At 33.3% G+C, this 23,971-nt stretch overlaps 1 protein-coding gene across 1 annotated transcript; it reads left to right on the top strand.

Annotated features, from left to right (window-relative positions):
• Positions 1-1,899: 1,899 nt before the first annotated feature.
• LOC131653683 (organic cation/carnitine transporter 4-like) lies at positions 1,900-15,905 on the top strand. The gene is made up of 2 exons (XM_058923939.1): positions 1,900-2,367; positions 14,505-15,905. Exons 1-2 carry the CDS (start codon positions 1,974-1,976, stop codon positions 15,653-15,655), a joined length of 1,545 nt encoding a protein of 514 aa, XP_058779922.1. The 5' UTR covers positions 1,900-1,973; the 3' UTR covers positions 15,656-15,905.
• Positions 15,906-23,971: the final 8,066 nt, after the last annotated feature.

Genomic DNA, 23,971 nt, shown 5'->3' with positions numbered 1-23,971 from the left:
GAGTGCTGGTGGCTGGAGTTTCTTTCTCAAGCATCTCCAACTACACGTTGCTCCGTAACCCAACCAATGTTTGATTTCAGACAAACATCCATCTATTGAGAGTACATACTATAATCTTGATAACTGTTGGCAAGATCCTATTTCTATGCATGTCTACTACATTAGACACATTGCACAAAACTTCATGCGAGAGATCAAAGATAATACGCTTCAGAAAAAAGTTGTGAACGTAGGGTATGCGTTAACAGGACCATCGTTCCAACACTACCGCGAAGAGATTAGATTGACAAATGTGGGTGTGTTTAGGTGGATTGATAATATTCTAGTGGGGAAGTGGACTAGGGCATTTGACAATGGTCAACAATGGGGCCACATGACAAAAAATCTTGTGGAATCAATGAACTTTGACTTCAAAGGCATCAGAAACCTACTGATAATCGGGTTGGTGAAAGCAACCTATTTTTGGTTAGGATCACTATTTGAGGCCATGGTTTCAAAATGGAGTTAAGTGTTACAATTGAGGCAATTGATCAGTGAAAGTTGTATGAAATTTATTAAGGAGCAATTGATCGGTCAACTGTCAAAGCTATCACACATGTGGTTACAATATTTGACTGTCGTAAAGGTTGGTTCAGTGTACAAGAGACAATGGACCATAATAAGGGGAGGTCAAGGAGATACTATCGAGTCAAACTAGATATAGGTTGGTGCAATTGCAAAAAGTTTCAATCCTCCAGCCTTGCACCCATGTCATACGGCATGTTCATATACTCTTCAAGACCCTTCCAATCAACTAGTCGTTGTTTATAAAGTCATAAACGTATTTAATGTGTTTAACAATAGCTTCTTGGTGGTAGATAAGGAGGATTATTGGCCTAAATATCAATGGGACATAGTATGGAACAACGAAAAATATGCGAAGAAAAAAGGGTCGCCTTGACAGTATGTGTACTCGAACCAAAATGGGTACAACAAACAAAATGGTAAGATTATGTAGTACATGTTGTCAGCCTAGTCACAATCGTAAAAATTGTCCAAATGTTGGAGCAAGATCTACAACATAATTATTGTATGAACTGTTGATATGTAATTTATTTTTTGTAACCAATATAATTTGATATTGAATACAACTTTGAGTTACAACAAAACGAATACATGCACAACAGAAAACAACAACCCGAAGAACATATTAAAGGACTTAATACTATAACATATCTAAGATATTATAATCATCAAAACAATATCATTTGGTCAAAACATCATAACACGCTCACCACCGTCAGTTTTAACTTACTCCAAAAAACTGAGTTAGTTCACAATCACTATTCTCATTTGCACTGTTGAACACCGAAACAAGCCTATCAATTTTTCTAATATTTTCATCGTCTTGAATATCTCTATCTAACCAACGCATCAAACTCCTTTCATGGTGCTCGAAAGCCTGAGTGTTCCAAAGTCAAATCTTCATCGAAGACTTGAGAATCGAATAACAAGAGAAAATGAAATGAGTGGATGTGAGAAAAATGATGGAGAATGAAGACCTATTTATAAAAAAAAATATCAATGCACTATGGCGCCAGGGTACTGTGCCTCTTCTTAGGCCCAAAACATGTGTCATTCCCATTAGCATGATGGTAGTACATGCGCCATATGCGCCATAGGATGTGACGCCATTGTGTAAATTTGAGTGCATGTGTCAGTAGTATTGTAGCATCCTCTGAAATATGATTTTTTTATATTAATTGAATATTTAAATTTAAAAAAGTTGGTTATTTAAAAATTAAATTCCCATAATACTATATCTTTGGAATAATCTAGTTGAAAGTATCAAGACCACAAAAAAAACAAAACAAAGTAAGCCAATTAAAATTCAGCATTTTCCTTTTATTTCTTAGGCTAACAATCTCTATATATAGAATGAAGACACTATTAGCTCAAATATTTCGAAAGTACAAAATATAGAACACTACCTGATGGCTGCCATATCTTCTCTTTCCGACGATTTTCTTTCTCCAATCTTATCACCGCCGTCCAAAAACGAAAAGATCTGCATCGACGACATGCTTCAGAAATACTGCGGCGAGTTTGGAAAGTGGCAGATGAAACACTTCATTCTCACTAGTCTCGCATGGGCACTGCAAGCTTTTCACTCCATGGTTATGATTTTCACTGATCGGGAGCCTGATTGGAAGTGTGTTTCTGGTATGGAGTGTTCTGCCGGTGGAAGTGTTTGCAGTATGTCACCGGAGTCGTGGGAGTGGATCGGCGGGAAAACTGCTTCTACGGTGTCGGAATGGAACTTGATTTGCGGTGATAAGTTTAAAGTTGGACTTGTTCAGGCAGTTTTCTTCGTCGGTTGTACCATTGGTTTGTTCACTTTTCTTTTATCTTCTAACTTTTTTTTTTTTTTTCTTATAGATTATTAGTACTTACTTTCTCATTCTACAATATTCATGGCATGTGATCATTTCACACTTTACACTGATTATCATAAATTCAAACAGAATAGCTATAAGTTGATTGATACAGACAATCTTTATTCGAGAAAATAATTTTAAAAAAATAAAAAATTAAAATTAAAACTAAATTAATAATTTAAATGTCAATTATTTTAAAAAAAATTTCATTGCAAATAGTTATAAAAATTGTCTTTATCATAACAAGTTGCCATTCTGTTCGGTGGGACATCAGAACAGTCTTATCATATTCTTGGACCTGGATGAAATCTTGTGAAATGTATGCACGTAAATAAATTTTAGAGTGAAGACCCATTTTAGTCCCTCACAAATATTGAAGAGTCCAATTTAATCCCTGAGAAAAAAAAAGTCCCAATTTAATCCTTTACAAAATTTAACCGAGTCATTTTAGTCCCCGTATTAATAATTTTTTCAAACCGGTTTTTTTCTCATACTTTTAAACCGTGACTGGTGCCATGTGTATTATTTATGCCACGTGTATTATTTACAAAAATAAGAAACACCCATTTTGGTCCCTAACAAAAAAAAAGGGACTCAATTTAGTCCCTTACAAAACTTAATTGGATCATATTAGTCCCTATGTTCAATCATACATTATAGTACCACCAATTTAAAACTAGGGAGCAAAAATTTTACATCCTATCATATACATTATAGATGTACCATCACAAACAATAATTAGCTTGCACACGACGAAACCGTGAAATTCAAAAGATATTGTGCTAACAATATAATCACTTCATAATTCAAAATATTATAGTATCATCCAATTTCAAAATATTGCACTGACAAATAAAATTTTAAAATCCAAAATATCTAGTATCATCGAAATAAAATCAACAAAACAAAGTACCATAAAATTGCAAAGAACATCGTACCAACAATTACAACTTAAAAACAAAACATTTGACGATGTCATAAAATCTATAAGACAAATTTAAATTAATAGAAGGAAACATCAAGTTGGCCGCCATTGTGTAAATTTAGGAGTAGGCATGAATCCATGACTACTAGGCCCTGTTGGTGGTCGGATCGATGAAGTTCCAACTGTTGAAGGACGTGCAATGAAAGACGGTGTTGGTAGCCTAACTGGAGGAGGTGATGGTGTAACAGGAGGTGGTGATGGCCTAATAGGAGTAGACCTTACAACTGGTGGTTGTGGTGATTCCAGCTACAAAATTAAATATTAACATAACATTAGATTGAAATAAATTACAAGCAAAAGTAGAAGTGACAAAATTATTACCTGTGACAAACTTTGTGATTGAGGTTGAGTTTGTGACAAACTATCCATAGTTGTTGTTTTCTTTGCTACCTTTTTGTTTTTTTTCACATATCCTGGTTTTGGAGGTCCCTTGCATGTCTTTTCATAATGACCAGCTTCACCACACTTTGGGCAAATCACTTCATATCTTCTTTTAACCTTACGTGTTCCGCTCCCTAGCATATCTTCTGAAATTGCATCTTTCCTTCTATGCTTCTTTGGTCTACCGATAGGTCTTTTCAACTTTGGTGGTTCTGGCTTAGGATGCTCTGTAATTTTCCAATATTCTTGGCTGTTGACTGGTAGAATGTAATGATCATAAGTAGCATTCAAAGCTTCCATTGTGAGCCACTGATGCACATAATTCTCAGGCTTCTGAACCTTATGTGCTATAGCTGCAATGGCATGAATACAAGGCATGCCAGTCAATTGCCACATTTGACAAGTACATGTTTGCAAATCCAAGTTCACCCCAAGGCTTGTGCCATGTCTTCGAACCTCATATTGATCATCACCTGTTATTTGAGGTGTCCACTTATTGCTCTCTACCTTTAATTTTTCAATCTTTCTTTGTTGAACAGGTGGTAATATACTCTTGCATGTGCCTAAGACTCTCTTATGGGATGCCATCCTCCTCATCAAGTAACACCTCAACTCTTCCATCATTGTCAAAATAGGTTTTTCTCTATATTTCACAATCTTGCTATTCCAAACTTCACACATGTTGTTTGTGATGTTATCCAACTTAGGCCAATGACTGAAATACGCCTTCACCCATGCTGTTTTATCAATGTTGTTGAGATAACTCCATGCTTTTTCATTAAGTGTCTTCAATTTGTCCATATGAGCATTGAACTCTGGTTCAGTTGTGTTTTTTGCACATTGCCACACAATACCTCGTAACTCTTTATCCTTATATTGCTTGATGAAGTTCTTCCATATATGGAGTACACAATTCCTATGATAGGCAAGTGGCATTGCTTCCTTTAGTGCAGGCAATAATCCCTATAACAAGAGAACAAAACAATATTAAAAGAAATCACAAAATCTAATCATGTAAATTATAAACAAAATAAAATTACCTTATGTTGATCAGATATGAAGTTCCATCCATGGCTCACATGGTCTCCTATGTCACTTTCAAGTAATGTCAAAAACCACTTCCAATTATCTTTTGTCTCAGAATCAACCACTGCGTATGCAATAACATAGAATTGGTTATTTGCATCTTGAGCAACAGCTGATAGGAGTTGTCCCCCATAATATCCTTTCAAAAAACACCCATCAAGTCCTATCAATGGCCTACATCCAGCTTTAAAACCTTTCTTGCAAGCATCCAAACAAACATACAGTCTCTGAAATAACGGAGGAGATTCCAATATGGGAATCACTTCCATCTTTGCAGTTGATCCGGGGTTGCTTCTCCTTAATTCAGCCAAGTAATCCCAAGTTCGTCCATATTGCTCCTTCTCACAACCTTCTACTATTAATCTTGCATTTTTCAGTGCCCTAGATAATTTTTTTTATTGATATGGACAGAATATTCCTCCTTCATCATCTCATATGCTTGACTCCTTTTAAGGTCAGGTTGAATCATCAATCTTTGCTTCAACTTATTTGCAACCCAATCTCTACTCGCTGACTTGTTCCTAAACACTCTACAGCATGTATGTTCTGGATTGATTGTTTTAATCTGATAAGTAAAACTACTGCTATTCCATGAACAAAACGCAACTCATGGACATTCCTTAACACGACAAACAGCCCTAGCCCTTATTTTATCATTCTTTTTCCACTTAATTTCTCTTCCAAGAGCAATGTTCACATCTTTCACGGCATTCTTAAAATCTTCCAATTTTATAAATTCCATCCCTTCTTCTATTCTAACTTCACCAAAAATAGCATTAGAGTTAAAAACATAACAATTTGACTTTGAACTTCCCTCATCGTCTGTGGATTCTGGAGTCCTAATATGCTCAGAATATGATGTATATCCATCAGCTTCAAATGAAGCTTTGTCACTATCTTCTCCATTTGGGTCAACCATGTTTCCAACAATATTTCCTTGATTACTATTGACATTATCGTCTTCATCACTTTCACTGTCCGACTCAAAGTCATCACTGTCGAAGTCACTTTCAGAATCACTTAGAAACGCTTCTGCATATCAATACAGTTAAACAATATAATATATATATATATATATATATATATATATATATATATATATATATATATATATATATATATATATATATATATATATTTATATAGTTACTGTACTTTTATTTTTGAAGAGTAAAATAAGGTTACTTTTATTTTTGAACTACCAATTTTCGGTCCTCACAGTTAAATAAGTGGCTAAGATTACCTTGGTTATTATCATGAATTCTTGTTCTTTTAACTTAAATTTTTTGGAAAATTAATAATATAAGGATATCCTAATTTCATCCTTTATCATATAGTATCCTAGTTTAAATTTTTAAGATAATTGGTAGTTCAGCTTCAACTTTTAAAACAATATGGTATCCTAAGTATTTAAGACAATTATCAATTTTCAAACGTATATCATGTTAACAGGGTATATAGCTTCAACTTTTGGTTTGTACATTGAAGGTTCCACCGTAAAGTTTGTTTCAAGAATCATGAAACAGAAATATACTGGTGACATATGTAAAGGAAATAATTTTAAAAATTAAATAGATGACAACTTTAATTGTTTGGTGAGTTTTATTTTCAAAGGCTAACATGAATTGTTTTTAACTTTCAAACGCTAATTTCAAAATTGCACGTTGATGCTAAGGCTAAGATTATAATAACAAAGAAACTTACCTTTGTCTCCGTCTCCAGTATGCCGTATATCGTCTTTTTTAGTGGAATAATTTGTCATTATCGTCAATGCCAAAAATTGATCTTGCTGTATGAAAGTAGGAGATTGAAGAGAGACTAAAGAGAAAACCCTAGTTCTTTGTTTCTATTTTGTGGAAAAAAAATATTAATGCCACGTAGATAAATTAGTCGTACACATCATAGGTTTAGAAATAGTCTAATGATTTAAGGACTAATATGACCCGGTTTTATTTTGTGAGGGATTAAACAGAGTCTTTTTTTTCTAAGGCTATGTTTGGGAGTTTGGAGGGGAGGGGAGGGGAAGGCTTCCGAAAACGAATTTTTAAAAAAATATAGAGAAATATTTGACATTTTTTAAAAAAATGATTTTGTTTAGAATGATAAAAGAGTCATAATCATTAAAAAAAAATTAATTTTCAAAATAGTATAACAACCTAAAAGATATTTGGAAAATTTATATAAGCCCTTCAAAACCCTCCAAAACCCTCCTTCAATACAATTTTTGAGTTCCCCCATTTTATGGGGTTTTTTGTGTTATGAATAAAACCAAACCCTCCAAAACCCTCCTACTCAAAATCCTTTTATTCTTTTCACCCAATTCTTCTTATTTTTTAAAGCCCTCCCCTCCCTTTCCCTCCAAACTCCCAAACATAGCCTAAGGGATTAATTTGGGTTCTATAATTTTTGTGAGGGACCAAAATGGGCCTTCACTCTAAATTTTAAAAGCTAAATCTCATAATTAACTAACATTTATAGTTAAAGAAACATATACCATTTATAGACTTTGAATTTTTACCTTTCATTTATCTATATATTTTCTCCTTTCTCTCCATATCTTTCCTGAGACACGGTTCTGGCTCTGTATTTTTCGGTTCTGGCTCTGTATTTTTTTTTAAACTAAAAGAAGAAATCCAATAAACAGAAAACAGAAGGAATACAGAACACAAGGGACCAAACTAAAACTCCTTAATAGCAAAGTCTTAGCTTAGGAGTATCATCCTTGTCTAAAAGATAATTCTGACAACTTAGCTTAGGGGTATCATCCTTGTCTAAAAGATAATTCTGACAAATAAGCCAACAAAATCTGATATTTCATGGAACTAAGTTAGAGTTTGAAAAGGCTCTCACAACAAGTAAGAAATATGTATATGTGCAAACAGTGCCACAACATATAGTCTCAACAATTATAGGGTTGCATTTTTTTAATATACTGAATGGTATATATATTAAACGTTTGTTAAAGGTAAGGCAAATTGTTTAGATTCACAAAAACTGTAATTGGAAAACCTTCGAGAAGTAGGTTGTGTGTGTTCTATCTCTATAAGCACCTTTTTATTCTATTTTACAAAGTTGATTTTTATGTCACATAATAAAAACAGTTTTTCATATAATACATATATTTTCTTTCAATATACTTGAATGATTTATTTTTACCAATAGAGATTATGACATGAAAATTTTGTGTCCACCATTCTACATTTTTTAAATTAAAGATCCTTGTTGTTGTTGTTGTTATTATTATTATTATTATTATTATTATTATTATTATTATTATTATTATTATTATTATTATTATTATTATTATTATTATTATGATTATTATCATTATTATTATTATTTTTACATTGTAGATAATATTTTTAAATTATAATTAAATATTTAAATGTTAGTCTTAAAATTAAGTTATTTATTATATTATTTTTTTTGTAAAAACATAGATTATCTTTCTAAAAATAAATTATGTTATTCATTCTATAATAACATGTTTAAAAGTTAGAAAAGTATTCTTATTTTTAATTAAGTCATTACAATTAAATTATTAGGTATAAATGATTTTTTAACAAGCTAATTTATGTATTAATTATATTTTTTAATAAATCAATATGATAAATATTGTATTTTATTTCATATTTAACAATAAGAAATATTTATTGATAAAAATATGTGTTCCATATTGATTTGTCATGATAAGTTTATTGTTGGCCTAATTCAATTATATCAATTTTCAACCACACACATATATATATATATATATATATATATATATATATATATATATATATATATATATATATATATATATATATATATATATATATATATATATCATAAGTAAATAAAATAAAATAAAAGAGACTTTAAATTAATAAAGAGACAAAAATTTGACTTTGTCAAACCATATGAAAATGTAGTAAACATTTCAAACAAAAATGCAACTACAACTACAACAAAAGTGGTATAAAGAAAAGAACAAAAGCAAACAACCTCATAAATAGACATTGCCTAACAAATCTGCATACAAGAGAGAAATCAGGTACCAAATAAAAAAATGGTTTTGTATGGATTAGAACCAACCCAATTAATTTAGGTACTCTGTTCTAATTTAACAAATAAATTTAAATTAAAAAAATAATTTTAAAACTAGCATATATTTGGACCCATTTAACAATTTTCAACTAAATTTTTCTACCAGGTCAATGATAAAATATAAAATAGACACATAGATAAGTTTTATACATAAATTAAAAAGAAACAATTTTAAAAAGGGCGCAAACTTTCCTGGTTTATTGTGTTATAGCCTTTTCTCCTCTAAACTATTGTTATTAAGAAGTTGAAAATTCATGGCAGGTTGTAATGTTAATTCTTTGCTTTACTTACAATATTTTTATTAATTAAAATATTTATAATTGGGTATCCACAAATTGAGGCCCAGGGCTGTAGACTTGGATGCGCCTGAGAATGGTCGACCCTAGTATGGATCTGTACAATTTTAAATAACGATGATTGAATCGGCCGCCAAAACAAACTCATTCACGTACCAACAACTGCCTACCAAAAATTAATACAAAAATTATAAAAGCTCTTTCAAGTCAAACAAATCTAGATTACAACGAACCATAACTGAAAAATCGTAAGTCTAACAAGGTGGCGACAATGTTGTAAGACATAACAAAATTATTGAAAACTGCACATCTAAACAAATCTAAAAAGCATCAGAGATCAGAGGCAAAAGACAACACCACCAACCAACAATATAAAACAAACAGTTGCAGGTTTTTAAGGTAAGAAAGAACTATAAACCACCATCGGATGAAGATTGAAACACCATGTCTAAAAACCACTCTAATTAACGGAAATGACAACCACCAGTTTGTTGGAGAAACACCTCAGATTTATGCGACAACACGACTAACATTTTCGAGTGGAAAAAAACAAAAAAAAAAACTTCACTTTCCCCCCGATTAAGAGTTTAAACAAGGGGGAATTGTTGAAGCGGTAAAGCAGCAGCAAAAAGTAAATATTTATTTAGTTTTATCATATCGTCTCCACAAGGATTAGTGCTATTGAATTGTCGTTTTCAATTTTACATGTTAATGAATTTGGGTTAAAATGGATTTAAATTAAATGTGGGAATTAAACTTATGAACATAAAAATAATTCATTCTTCGGAGAGTAGAGAATGCTCAAGTTTGCATTTCATCTACCCTATCAAATACTTAAACTTACTACCCAATTGTACTCAACCTAAATCACTCGTTAATATCATCACGTATCACTCACACAAAGGTTATCTCTAACGCAAAGTGAGATATCAACCGTATCGCTCGCAGAGGCGATATCTCAATGCAACACAAACAACACGAAAGCATTAAGCTCTGATGCACAAGTGAATACTAAACCATAATCTATCTCTAGAATTAAAACCTAATAGATGTTCATCCTAAATCTGGATTCGAACCGTCTATTTCTACAACAACCCAAATCCAAATAAAGAAAGCAATCATCAACATCGATTTGAAAAATGAGTTTCATACAACACCATGAGAAATAAATATACATATAATCAAGGTTAAGTTACATAAAAACTCCAACAAATAGAGATTAGACAGTGAAGAGAAGAAGAGTAACCAAATATTTCTTGGTTTGTCAACACCAATCGAAGAGAAGTTCGACCTCATATCATCCCGATGCAAGCTCAAATGTTGTTTTCTAAGCTCTCTAGACCAAAAAATGAAGGTTGATGAGTTGGGAACAAATACCCCAAAACATAACCTAAAAAATGAGTATTTTAGGCCTATTAACGTGTTTCTGCCCAGCTGGTAACGCTTACTGATAGCAGAGCTCGCTAAGCGAACTCTGCTGCAACTTGAAAACTTGTTTCGGCCATAACTTGAGAACCGTAACTTTGATTTGTGCCTGGTTCGAAACGTTGGAAAGCTTGCTCTATCTAACAATGACTAAATGGAAACCAAGTTGATGATTTTTATCATCCTTATTTTGAACCTTATTCTTTGATAAATTGCTACACATTGCATTCTTGAAGCTTAGCTCTTGACTCTTATTACTTGATACTCCAATTATCAATGAATACCTACAAAATGAATGAAAAACTATAAAACGGAAAATAAATGAATCGAAAACTCGAAGAATATGTACTATGTACAAATATAACGAAAACATTCGCATTCACGCACAAGTTAAGGAAAAAGAGACGATAAGTGCCGCAAAACTATATACAAAAATTGCCACAATTTGGTACTTATCAGGAATCCCTCAGGTATTACATAGATTAGAATATGAAAGAGGTGAAATCTCTTATTTTTCCTCTCGATTGAGACTGTCAATCGAGGGGATAGAGGTTAAGGGAAACACTTTTCACATCGGCTAGGACAGTTAACTGATGTGAAATTCCTTGTAATTCTAATAATTATATCCTTAATTTTACATTTTTTTGTTATAACATCTATTTTTGTAAAACATAACCTAAATGGCACTTTTCTTATCATATATTTGATGTCTACAAGGCCAAAGCATAAACTATACATTACATCAAAACCAAAATGATACATAATTTGTTCCATATATTTAATGACTAATCAAATATGTTTAGAGGGACTTAAAATATACATATTCATTTTTCACTACAAAACTCAAACATATCAATGGTTCAATTGAACTCATAAAACTCAAGGAAGCAAGTTGGTCAACATGAACGGGCGTACGTCATATAAGTCGTCTTTTTATGAATGATCGATGTTAGTTCCTTAAAAACCTTAAATCCCCTTTGAAGATACTCATATTCGGATGGAGGATGTTATTGAATAAACTTCCAACTACATATCAGTTGAAGAAACGGGGCATTGTAGATAGAGAAGGCGCCAATAACAGTTGTCGTGTCTTGTGCTTTCAGGTGGATGAAGATAATAATCACTTATTTCTTGATTGTTCAGTCTCGAAAAGGATATGGAAAGTAATTCATATTTGGGTTGGTCAGAAAGAAGGAGATCGTGAAATGTGCTTATCGAGTTTCATTCTTCAGAGTCTAGAGTGGAAGAAAATGGAAGGTCGAGTTATTGTAGGTTTAATTTGGTTATCTACAATATAGAATTTATGGCTTGCAATGAATGCAATTATATTTAATGGTGAATGTGTTCAATTTTAAGGATTGACTTTTGTCAATTAAATTCTTATCTTGGAGATGGTATGTTTTAGATTGCAAAAGTCAAGTTAGGTGTAACTTTTATGACTGATTTAATTCCCCTTTAAATTGTATTGGGAGGTAAATCGAGGAGTTTTTTGTTTTTTTGGTGTAAGGTTTTGAGTACCCCTTGTACCCACTCTTTGAATGATATTATTGCTTATAAAAAAAAAGTTGAACGAAATCTAAGAACAGTAAAAATAATAACTATAAATATTAAGAGTAAAAAGTAACAATACATTATGGATAAACAATAAAAAAAATATTTACTTGTTTGTTTTCCTTAATCCCTTCTTGATGATCATAACAAAAAGCATGCACATCATTTGTATCATTTTCTTGATATGAGGTACGTGTGTTGAGAAATAAGGGGCCTTAGAAATATCAAGAGTTAAATCTTATTTTTCATCACTAGTAGGAACATGTTTTTCTTGGATAACAATTGAAAGTATTTTGTTAAAATAATCAATGACATAAAACACTTGTTTTGTTTGGGATACCATATAAGCTGCATTGCGAAAGTCAACCAGGGTAAATCCTAATTCATTAATTTGTACACCAGAGTTACTGTTAATCCATTTGCATTTTAGTGCATGTTTGGTTTGGCTTTTGAAAAGGCCAAAAGTAATTCTAGAGGTGTAGAATCAATTCTGTGTGATTTTAAGATGTTTGGTTTGACAAAAGTAGAATTGATTCTGTCTCCAAAATTGATTCTACTTGAAGCTAGAATTTGTAGTTTCTGTCTCTAGAATTGATTCTGGATGATTTTTACACTGTAATTTATTATTCAACTCACTTTTACAAAAATGTATTCAAACATAAATCAATTCTGTTAAACTCAATTCTGCTAGAATCAATTCTACTAAACTCAATTCTACTAGAATCAATTTTGTCCACCGTCAATCCAAACACACCCTTAATAAAGGAACTTTAAATATAGCATAATAAATCTCCCAAAACTCTTCAATGATCCTAAAGTACAATCTAGATGCCATTACATGATTCTTAACTATGAAACTAGAGAAGTACATGAATTCAACTCCAACCATAACTCCACTATTTTGTATGGTATTAGAATTCAAGCATGACTTTCAACAATTCAAACAATTTGGTTAAAATTTTATCTGTCCACCCAACTCTTTTCCTTTTGGTTAAACAGTCTTAACACTGCTGATAATCGTGTAAAATTTGTGCACCCCATATATCATTAATCATATCTTCTAGTAAATTATGCATATCTACATCAACTTCATCTCGGTGCATCGCAGTTGAGATTTTTGTCACTTCACCATGCCACGTCTATGTCGTATAATGATAACAAATCCCATCATAACATAGATGAATAAATATTTCTTTTTATTATTTTTATTATTCTTACAAAAAACACAAGAACAATAAAAAATTTCATTGTTGTTAAGAAGATTTCTTTCCGTGAATTGAAGAAATTCAATCACTCCATTCTCACACTCCACACTATATATTTTAGGAATAACATCTACAAATGATACATTAAACCTTTTACTCTCAACAATATCAATAACATTAAACATTTAAAAAAAAACATAAATTAATAACATAGTTACTTCTTCAATCTCAACAACAACCATAACATTAAACATTTTACAACAATAACAACTAACATTTCTAATTTATGAAGGAGATGAAGTTTAGAAACTCATAATGGAAGAAGTGACTTTTGGAGAAGATGAAGTTTCAAAATTCATTACATGATAATTGAAGTTTTGAGTTGTTTGAGAAGATGAAGTTTTAATGGAGAAGATAAAAATTCGATGGGGAAGATAAAGATTTGATTTAAGTTGTTCGATTTCAAAGGAATAATAGAAATAGTGTTTGTTCTGAAAAATTGCTGTTTTGTGAAAATTTAATTCTGTTTGAATTTTCCTATCGGTTGAGGGGATCAACTGAAATTTTTTGTAAAATCTTACCTATCGGTTGCAACCTCAACAGAAAGAATAGGCCTCTCAAATTTAATCAAAAAACTTTTAAAATAAAAAGTGCAAAGTGAAAAATTTTCCTATCAATTGCTATACCAACTAATGTAATAAGTAATAATTTTTGAAATAAAATTAAAAAGTGTAATTACTAGAAATCGAATGTGTGTCCTCTTAGAACTTTCTCATCATTTAATAGCTCAATCGAAAAAATAAGTATTTTTTTAAAACATAATTAAAAAGTGACGCTTCTTGAATTACCCCTTGATTGTTTATTGGTTGAGGTAATTTTTTATTGTAAAATTTATTATTATTTATAGTAAGTTAACTTTACTTGTCTTCTTAATTTCGAATTCTGAATCACTGAGATGTTTTTATATAAAAACTAGAGGATTAATATAAAAAATAAAGTAAATATTTTTATCATAATATTCATTGTATATTACAAAAAAAATATTATGATTTTGATGTTATAATTTCAGGAGCTGGAGTATTTGGTCACCTTTCAGACTCATATCTAGGAAGAAAACGATCTCTCACTGTGGTTTGTGCCCTAAGCGCCATATTTGGCTGCTTAACAACTCTCTCTCCTAACTATTGGATCTACGTCCTCCTCCGCCTCCTCACTGGTTTCAGCAGCGGCGCGGTCGGTCTCTGCGCCTTCGTCCTTGCCACCGAACCCGTTGGCCCATCAAAACGTGGCACTGCAGGTTTGTGCACATTCTACTTCTTCTCCGGCGGCATCGCAATTCTCTCCGGTATTGCTTACATCTTCCAAACATGGCGCACACTCTATATGGTCACCTCCATTCCCTCTATCCTCTACATAATCCTAGTCCTCCCCTTCATCTCCGAGTCCCCGAGATGGTACCTCGTTCGAGGAAGAATAAAAGAAGCAACTACACTCATGGCCACCATTGCTTCCTTCAATGGGAATCATCTTCCAGAAGGAGTTGTCCTTGCACTCGACGAAGAAATATTAAACGCGAAAAATGAAACAAATGATCTTGATTCAGTGGATGCACAAGCTGGATCCATTGTCGATGTGATTCGCCACCCTGCTACACGTATTAGGTTAATTCTAGCTGTAGCTCTTAACTTCTTAAGCTCAGTGGTGTGGTATGGTTTAAGTTTAAATGTTAGAAATCTCGAAACCAACCTCTACATGAACGTGTTTCTGAATGCCGTTTCAGAGTTACCTGCGTTCATGCTAATGGCGGTGTTGTCGGTTAGATTCGGGAGAAAACCATTGACAATAGGGACAATGTGGTTTAGTGGATTCTTTTGTTTTATGGGGAGTTTGATGAGCAATGTGGGGGTGTGGAAAGTGATTAAGATGGTGTGTGGTATTTTAGGTATATTTGGAATAGCAGGGACTTATAATTTGTTGTTTATTTATACGACAGAGTTGTTTCCCACGGTGGTGAGGAACACCGCGCTAGGGAGTACAGCGCAGGCGGTGCAAATGGGGGCGATAGTGGTGCCTTTTGTGGTGGTTTTGGGTGGTTGGTTGCCGTTTGGGGTGTTTGCAGGATGTGGGATTTTAGGTGGGATCATTGCATTCTATTTGCCAGAGACATTGAATATGCCTCTTTATGATACATTCAAAGGATTGGAGGCTGGACTTGCATGATGCTATATTGATATTGCTAGCTGAATGTTTGAACGTATTTATGGTTATTATATAGATATGTTCTTTGGTGATTGAAATATATTGGAGCCATTGCCATTGGCAAGTCTAGTGAGCAAAATATTAAGTTGTAAATTATTAGATTGTTGGCTAATACCTTGGTCAAAAACTAAAGATTGTCTACCCTTATATACATGGATGTTATGTAGTTTCTGTTTCAAAGATGAAGTTAATTTGCTACATTTTTTTTCAAGGGAGTGTTAGAAACATAGCCATTTTTAAAGGGGTGCCCTATTGCATTAATGGATTGATGATTTGAGTGTGGTGTCAATATTTTTTTTTTGGTATAAACCGGGGTATCCTCTGCGCGCAACTGCAGAGACTAATCCCTCGAGCCGGGTAGGACCATATAGGCGGTAAAGCTCTCCCTCAAGAGATTTAACACTGCTGCATGCCCAGGGCCGGGATCGAACCCAGGACCTCTGGTTAAGCTGGAAGAGATCCTTGCCATCTCACCCAAGTGCTCTTGGGTGTGTGGTGTCAATATTTGATAGCATTGTGGGAGTGTTTTTCTCAATTTGGCAATGAGTGAAAGGAATTGAATGAAAGGATTGATTTCATTGATTAATGATTGAGTCCTAAATTACATTTGTAGCATAGATTAATCTTGTACATGGGATCAATATGATGACTTCATAGAATTATACAACTACGGTAGTGACACCAAAGGTGACCATCAAGAATGATAGAAACTATAGTGATTGAGTAATAGAATAATTTTGTAAGAAACATTGTCAGTAAAAACATGAGTGGATGTTTGGCCTCCTCAATGTCCAAGATTTTGTTCCACCCATTTAGTTGCAAGTAGATTAGGTGTTGTTGACCCATCAAAAAAAAAAAAATTAGGTGTTGTTGTACCATCTAAAATGCTACTTGCTGCCATGTGAACTATCTTGCCCTTAGCTTCTATTCATTTGTTCTATATGATATATAATATTATATGATAATGTTCTTATCTAGATATGTTTACAATGATTTTTTCAATCTTTAATAATAAAAAGTTGGCTGTACCTATTCAAAACAGGTTGGATAAAAAGTGTAATTTAATTTATCATATCTCTGTATTTTTACAGAAGAGAATATTTGTATATCATTAATCAAAACAAAATTAGTGCATGTTGCGACTGTCACTAAAATACAAAGTGTTAACATTATATATGACAAACACATGAGAATTTTTATTAGCTTCTCTTTGAGAAAAACTTCACATGTTTATTACAAGTTGCAAAGGTCTTGAATTCGATGGATCCATCATGTAATATCAATATCTATATTTATATTTGCAACAAATCAATACCCCTAAACGAAATAGTGTTTTCATTTTCTCTAAATGAATATTAGCAAGAAACAAAATTCATGACTTCTGATTTACCCCTTTAAAAAGTTAGGGTTCCTAATTGGTACTCATTCGCAGCCTAAAGTAGCAACTAGAGATGACGAAGAAAGGATCGAGGAAGACGAAGCCCTCAAAACATGTGAATCAAGCGAAGGAAGCAAAACAATCGAAGGAAGCAGATCAATCGGAGAAGACGCATCATGAAGAAGACGCAAAGGCTTCTCAAACCCAACAATTTCATATTTTCAGTGTATGCTTTGTTTTCTCAATGTTGTTTATTGTAAGGTTTTCATCGTTCCCCACTTGAAATTTCAGAATATACAAATCTTCAATGTTGTATTCCACCATGGTGGGGAATTTGTAAGGTTGGTTGATCGGGTTATGATTTACAGAGGCGCTGTCTCGACTTTGGTTTCTAGGCAACACATTTTTAAGTGGTCAATAATTATCATTCATAAGTTGGTGACTGAGTGGGGTTACATAGAAGGGACCTATAGAACATGGACTAAGATTCTTGAAATAGATGAAAACTATATTCATATTATGAACAATGATGACTGTTACGATATCGCTAGACACGCTTGTGCGAACCAATTAGATGGTGAAATGTTTGTGAAGCATGATATAACTAATATTGAAGTCACAGTAAGGGCTCCTAGGTGTGTAAATGAGATGGCTGAGATGGATGGATGTGATGATGAGGGAGTAAAAGGGTTGGGTGATAGTGAGGATGAATGAACCACTGCTATATCAGATGGCTTTAATGGTATTAATGTTTATTTATCAATTAATGAGGGTCCCACAATAGATGGGTTTTTATGTGGTTCCAAAAAGAAAAAATGGGAAGATGGTGAATATGTGAGTGATGAGTTAGAAAGTTCCGATCCAGGTGCTTCTGATGAAGATAAAGAGCCCAAATTTGAAAAGTTTAGGAGAGAGCAATTGAATAAGAATTTTAAATTTAAATGGGGTGTGCAATTCAATTTCCTATATAACTTTAGAGAGACAATACCTGAGTGATCAGTATTGAATGGTAGGAAAATTACTTTGGTGAAATATGAGAGCTACAGGGTTAGGGTCGAATGTAGGGCAAAATGTGGTTTTTTAATATTATGCTCTAAAGTGGGTCATAAGCACACTTATGCTATAAAGACCATATTAGACAACCATACATGTTCTAGGGTTTTGGATAACAGATCTGCAAACTCTAGATGGGTGGCCAGGGAAGTAGTGAAAAAGATGCAAACATCTGAGACAGTTAGGATTTGTGACATTATTCATGAAACGAGACAGAATTACTCTGTTGGAATTATTGTGACTAGGGAATGGAAGGAATAACTCACAACAAAGAAGATAATAGAAGGAGATGCATACAATTAATATGCAAATTTATGGAGATATGCATCTGAGTGGCAAAGAGTGAATCTTGGGAATACTATGAAGATAACAGTTGACATACCAAATCCCTCCATCCAACGGAGGTTTAGGTCTTTTTACTTTTGTTTTGATGGTTGTAAAAAGGGTTTCATTAATGGTTGCAGACCATTTGTTGGAGTTGATGGATGCCGTTTGAAAAAAAAATATGGGGGTCAACTATTAATTTTTGTGGGTAGGGACCCCAATGACCAATACTTCCTATTGGCCTTTGGGGTGGTGGAGACTGAAACAAAAGACAGCTGGAGGTGGTTTCTTGAGTTGCTAATGGAAGATATTGGACAAGACAAGAGATATGGGTTTATATCTGATCAACAAAAGGTGTATTGATTTCCATATATGTTATTGATTTCCATAATTGTTAATTATGAACATGACAAGATACATATGTATGATTTCCATATTTGTTAATTATGTACTGATTTCCATATATGTTTCAGGGCTTGGTAGCTGTATTTGAAGAAATGTTTGAAATGATAGAACATAGACTGTGTCTAAGGCATCTTTATGCAAATTTCAAAAAAAAAGTTTGGAGGTGGATCTTTCATTAGAGAAAGCGGTATGCAAGCATGTCAGAAAGAAGTCAAGTTAGAGAATTAAACTTAAGTGGTGTGAAAAACCAATCACAGGACCTAGCTCAAACCCTGACCAACCAATCTACATGACAGAAGATGAGGATGAATAGGGGGGTATATTAACACAAGAAGACAATGGATCTCAACATGCAAAGAAGAAAACAAAGAAGTAGTTTTATGTTTGTTTCAATGTACTCAACTTATGACTTGGTTTATAGCTTATATGTCCATTTTGTGTTGTACTTAAGTTATGGCTTATATTCATTGTGGGCTAGATTAGTTTTTTGATGCTTTTGTCTCCAAAGAATTTAAGCATTAATTCACATAATTCACTAATCTAACCCAATTTTAATAACTTGAATTGCATAGCATGAACATTATTCCCATCCCTGCTGAATTCTGCATGCTTATAATTAAAATTGTGTTCCATGTATGTAGGTATACTAACATACAATTGCAAGCATCACCACCAGTAATAGTTAACTTCTCTAATCAACAAAGAGAAGAAAAAACAAATAATAATAACCATAACTTAGATAGTTCAATACCAAGTATGCAAAAATGAAATATAACTCCAGCTACAGCCCAATAAAAAGAATTTGAACTCGCAACTTCACATTCCCATCAAGGACATTCTCCCATGATTCTTGTAAAAGGCATAAGGTTCAATGATCTATATGTGGCCTATGGTTCATCAATTCCACAAGGGTTTTATACACAATCGGGTCAACCATCAATGCCAGGTTCAATCGTGTTTCTTGAACAAAATTTTCAAGCAGATGGATTTTATCAGCCAAATAAGAAAATAATTCAGAATAAGTTTACGAACCCTGTTACCCGAATGGAAACAACTAATTGACACAGGTTTCTTCTGCAAGCTCCTCTTCATCCATTTCAATCCCTGAAGCCTTGAAATTGCACAATATTATCATTAATATAGTCAGGTAAAAAAACAAAAATCAACTCCTCTAGAAAGGCGAAATAAGAAATACCATTTCAAAATCCCCCTTCACTGAGTAGATTATTGCACATAAGAGACCAAGAAAGCAAAGATGTAACAAACACAGTAAAGAAATAAAATGCTTTAATATATAATATACAAAATAGATTGAACTACTCTTCTCAAAACTCAAGCATAATGCTGATCTAGAAAATGACTTTCGAAGAAACACAAAATTATATGCATAAAAGCGACATTACATCAGCCAAAGGGAAACATATCAAGGTTTAACCAAAACTAGGAAGGAATATAAAACATCTGCAGTTAGAAAACATTCTTTGCAGATAATTGTTACAACGACATGCTTGCAATAAGTAACCAACTCAACAGAGGCATCTCCACCAGACGCACCAACATTGTATCTACCATTATTGGACTGGTAAAAATAGATTTTGTATCACACCAGACACAATGTAAAAAAACACTTTATAAAAAAATGAAACAATTGGATCCTTAATTATTTGGTTTTTAATTATTAATCCTATAATATAAGCAGAAGAATTTCAAACATGTCCAACATTATAAGCATTCAAAGATGGAAGCAGAAGGCGTCAAGGTCGATTGCCTTAGAATATCTGCAGCCAAATGTAAGCATAGTAAAGGAACTACTTACAGACTCTATAACATCAAAAGCAGTGTGGAAATAGAAAGGAAATCACCTTGTGTGTCACAAGATGTGGAGAAACATTTTCTTTCTGCAATTGTTCTGGGGTCGGTTGAAAAGTTATTTCCAATTATATTCCACGAAACGAAACAAAATATTGCATGTAGTTTACAATCAATAATTGCCAAAAACATTGTCAACATAGAAAAGTGGAGTACATCTCAAATTAGTATATATCAAATAAGTAAGAAACTTCCGCATGACCGATAGCAAAATATGCAGTTGAGGAAATCACACATTCATGTCACAATTTAAGTATAATACATCATAATAATAAAATAAACGGGATTTAGATAACCATCTAAGGTTTTTGGTAAACAGACTACGTGAATGGATGTTTCCCTTGATAGAAGGGGTCTAAATCCCTTTTAATGCGAGTGAATAATTTATGTTGATAGTAAACCTCAAGTGTTTTGACCTGTGTCATTTATCGGTGTTGGTGTTTGCAATTTAGAACCAATAATGTTAGATGATTGACTTCAGTAGACAGGGATGACAATTTGGCTCACTCTCAGCAGGTACTCACAAAAAAACCATAACGGGTAGGGTAAAAACCCGCATAAATGGGATGACAGTATGATATGAATCGATAATAGCATCTGCAAGGTATTCACATTTGGCCAGCGGCAATCCTGCCAGGGAAATCCTTCCATCATTTGTCATGTATTTATGACACTTATTTGTCATATTGTCACTCTCATTAGACGAAAGATACAACAAAGTCAACAGCAGAATACATTAAATACAAATCACATATGGATATTACATCGATTGAGAGAGTTGAAGAAATATGACCAAAGGTAATGTATAAAATCCATAAGTTGATCAAATGAAAGAAGTCAATAGTCTGGTTCTTGTTCAAGTTTGTGAATGAGAACATGCCTATCTGCTTAATTACAAACGACCAATCCGTTCCACTCTTGTCTTTTGAAGAATACTACTACCATATAGTGCTTGAGCTACAAAAATCTCCATGCAACATGACACAAACAATCTAGGTTTCCATTAGCTAACCCCTAAAATTTTCAATACAGTTTAGTATATCGTGAAATTTATTCAAGGTTACTGCATAATATCTATCCGTCTCAATTTTAATCCATATCATTCGTTGAACAGTGTAATTATCATAGTTTCAAATATGCTAATTGTGTTTTAACATGTTGTCCAGAAATATACTAAAACAATAGCTCATATACCCGAAAGATTGTGTACTTGGTAAGAAACATCAAAAAATGGAAAGTGGTTCTCTTGTTGAATTGCATCAGACATTTTTTCCCACTTTGCTAGTGTTGGATAAATACCAGTAGGGTTATGAGCACATCCATGAAGTAACACAAAAGTTCCTATTGCAACACAAGAATTCTAATTCAATCTGTCGTTCTCGCGCTATGTCTTTGCGTGAGTTATCTCCAAAGCTTTCACTAGGCTGCAATTCCTTCTTGGACCATTTTGTAACAAAACCCCTAAATCTACCAAAGATCTTGGAGGATAAACCCTAGGTTTTTCCATATGAAACCCTCTGCAAACTTCAATCTAATATTCTCGACTACACAAGAACCTAATCGGATGTTATCAAGCCTCTTCTAGATGGCACCCAAACAAAAGATGATTATGTGTCATTTGTCAGTATGTATGCATAGATTGGAGGTTGAAGATGAAAAGCAAATGTAGTAAGTGTTCATAGTTTCATCAAGTTGAAGTGATGCATGAATGACGTATTTATAGTTGTGAAAGTTTGGTGGCAAAAGGAGGAGGTTCAAAATTTAAAAAATTAAAAGAAAGTGACCCAACTAATAATATGTGTCGGCATGTTCGATGCATGTGCCGCCACATAATATTGAGAATAACAACATGTGCCAACTTGAAGACGTCTACGTGTCGACCTGAACAAAACAGAAGCTACAACCTTATTTAAGCAAGTACATGTGTCGACCTCTTCGACATATGTGCCGACACATAAAAGAATTTTTTTCAGTATGTGTTGCTCTATAATGTGTATGTGTTGATCCAAATGAGACACATGCTATAGGCTTCGTTATTGAGTTGTATGTGCTGGCCTGAAGGAAGTATGTGTCGACACATAAAACTGAAGTTTCAGTATGTGCCAGCCTGAAAGGGCTTACATGTCGGCCTAACCTTGAAAGAAGTAACAAGCTTCAATATAGAGTTACATGTGTCGGCCTGAAATGCGCATGTGTCACAACATGCAATGTAATTTTATGCAGAAGGTTGTTTTTCATGAGTTAGGTCAGTTTCAAAGTGGTTTTTAATGATTCCTAACCTCTATTGCAATTGGTGCCACACAAACTCAGAGATACCATCTAATATACAAAAATGCTAAGTTTTCCTACAGTTTTGACATCATGCAAAATATCTAGTAGTGGAGTTGCATTCACATCCAACATGGCCACTATTTGGGCCATGTCTGGTGGAGGATCCTCGCTGCTGGATGAACATTTAGACATTTCGAGAACAAGAGTGAATATGAGATAGTGTGACATGAGAAAGTTTTACCAGACCCCACGGTGGGCTCCAAATGTTCCTGTAAAACACGTTTAGAATACCTCCCGGAAGCAAAACCGATGAGGACGCAACTAAATAGGTTAAACTGAGTTTATATAGGGATTTGAGCAGCACAATAATGGTACGCATGAGCTCAGGATGAAAGAATGTCTTGCTTATCCCTCGATCAGGAGTCCTATTTATACCTTTGGATTGATGAACCACAACATTAATGAAGTGACCCTTGGAGTCCCCTAGTAATTACAACAATCGTAACCACGACGCCCTCCATTTAAGAAATGTAAGTAGAAAATTTTCTTTTAGTGACCGAATTAGAGACCGAAAAAATCGCTCACTAAAACGTTTAGCGACCGTTACTTTTCAGTTGAAAAAGTGCTAGTCGCTAAGTTTTTGCGACGAATTTAGTGACCAAAATTTAGGGACCGAATTTGTGACTGAATTTAGTGACCGGTTTTAATGTTCTTTTTCATAAATTAAAAGTTATGATACCTAAGAATCGAACTTGCGACCTCCGCGCATTTTAATAAGAACTTGTCCCTACATCACTTAACACCTATTGTTATATTTGAATATATTATATGTTAAAACAATAAAAAATATGAAAATTTTAATAAAAATTAAAAGAGAATTAAAATCTTTTAAGAAAATGAAAAGGAAATAGTAACATAATAAAGACATAGAAAAAGAAAATAAAAAATATTAGTGATCGAAATTTTGGTCTCTAATT

The sequence above is a fragment of the Vicia villosa genome, linkage group LG2 (genome assembly GCF_029867415.1).
Source record: "Vicia villosa cultivar HV-30 ecotype Madison, WI linkage group LG2, Vvil1.0, whole genome shotgun sequence".
NCBI lineage: Eukaryota > Viridiplantae > Streptophyta > Magnoliopsida > Fabales > Fabaceae > Vicia > Vicia villosa.
Note: the sequence above shows the minus strand (reverse complement) of the source record. Positions and strands in the feature narration are given on the sequence as shown.

Coding starts and splice junctions, on each gene's coding strand:
- LOC131653683 (XM_058923939.1), top strand. CDS start 1,974: ATGGCTGCCATATCTTCTCTTTCCGACGATTTTCTTTCTCCAATCTTA. Junction 2,368..14,504: donor CTTCGTCGGTTGTACCATTG/GTTTGTTCACTT, acceptor TTATAATTTCAG/GAGCTGGAGTATTTGGTCAC.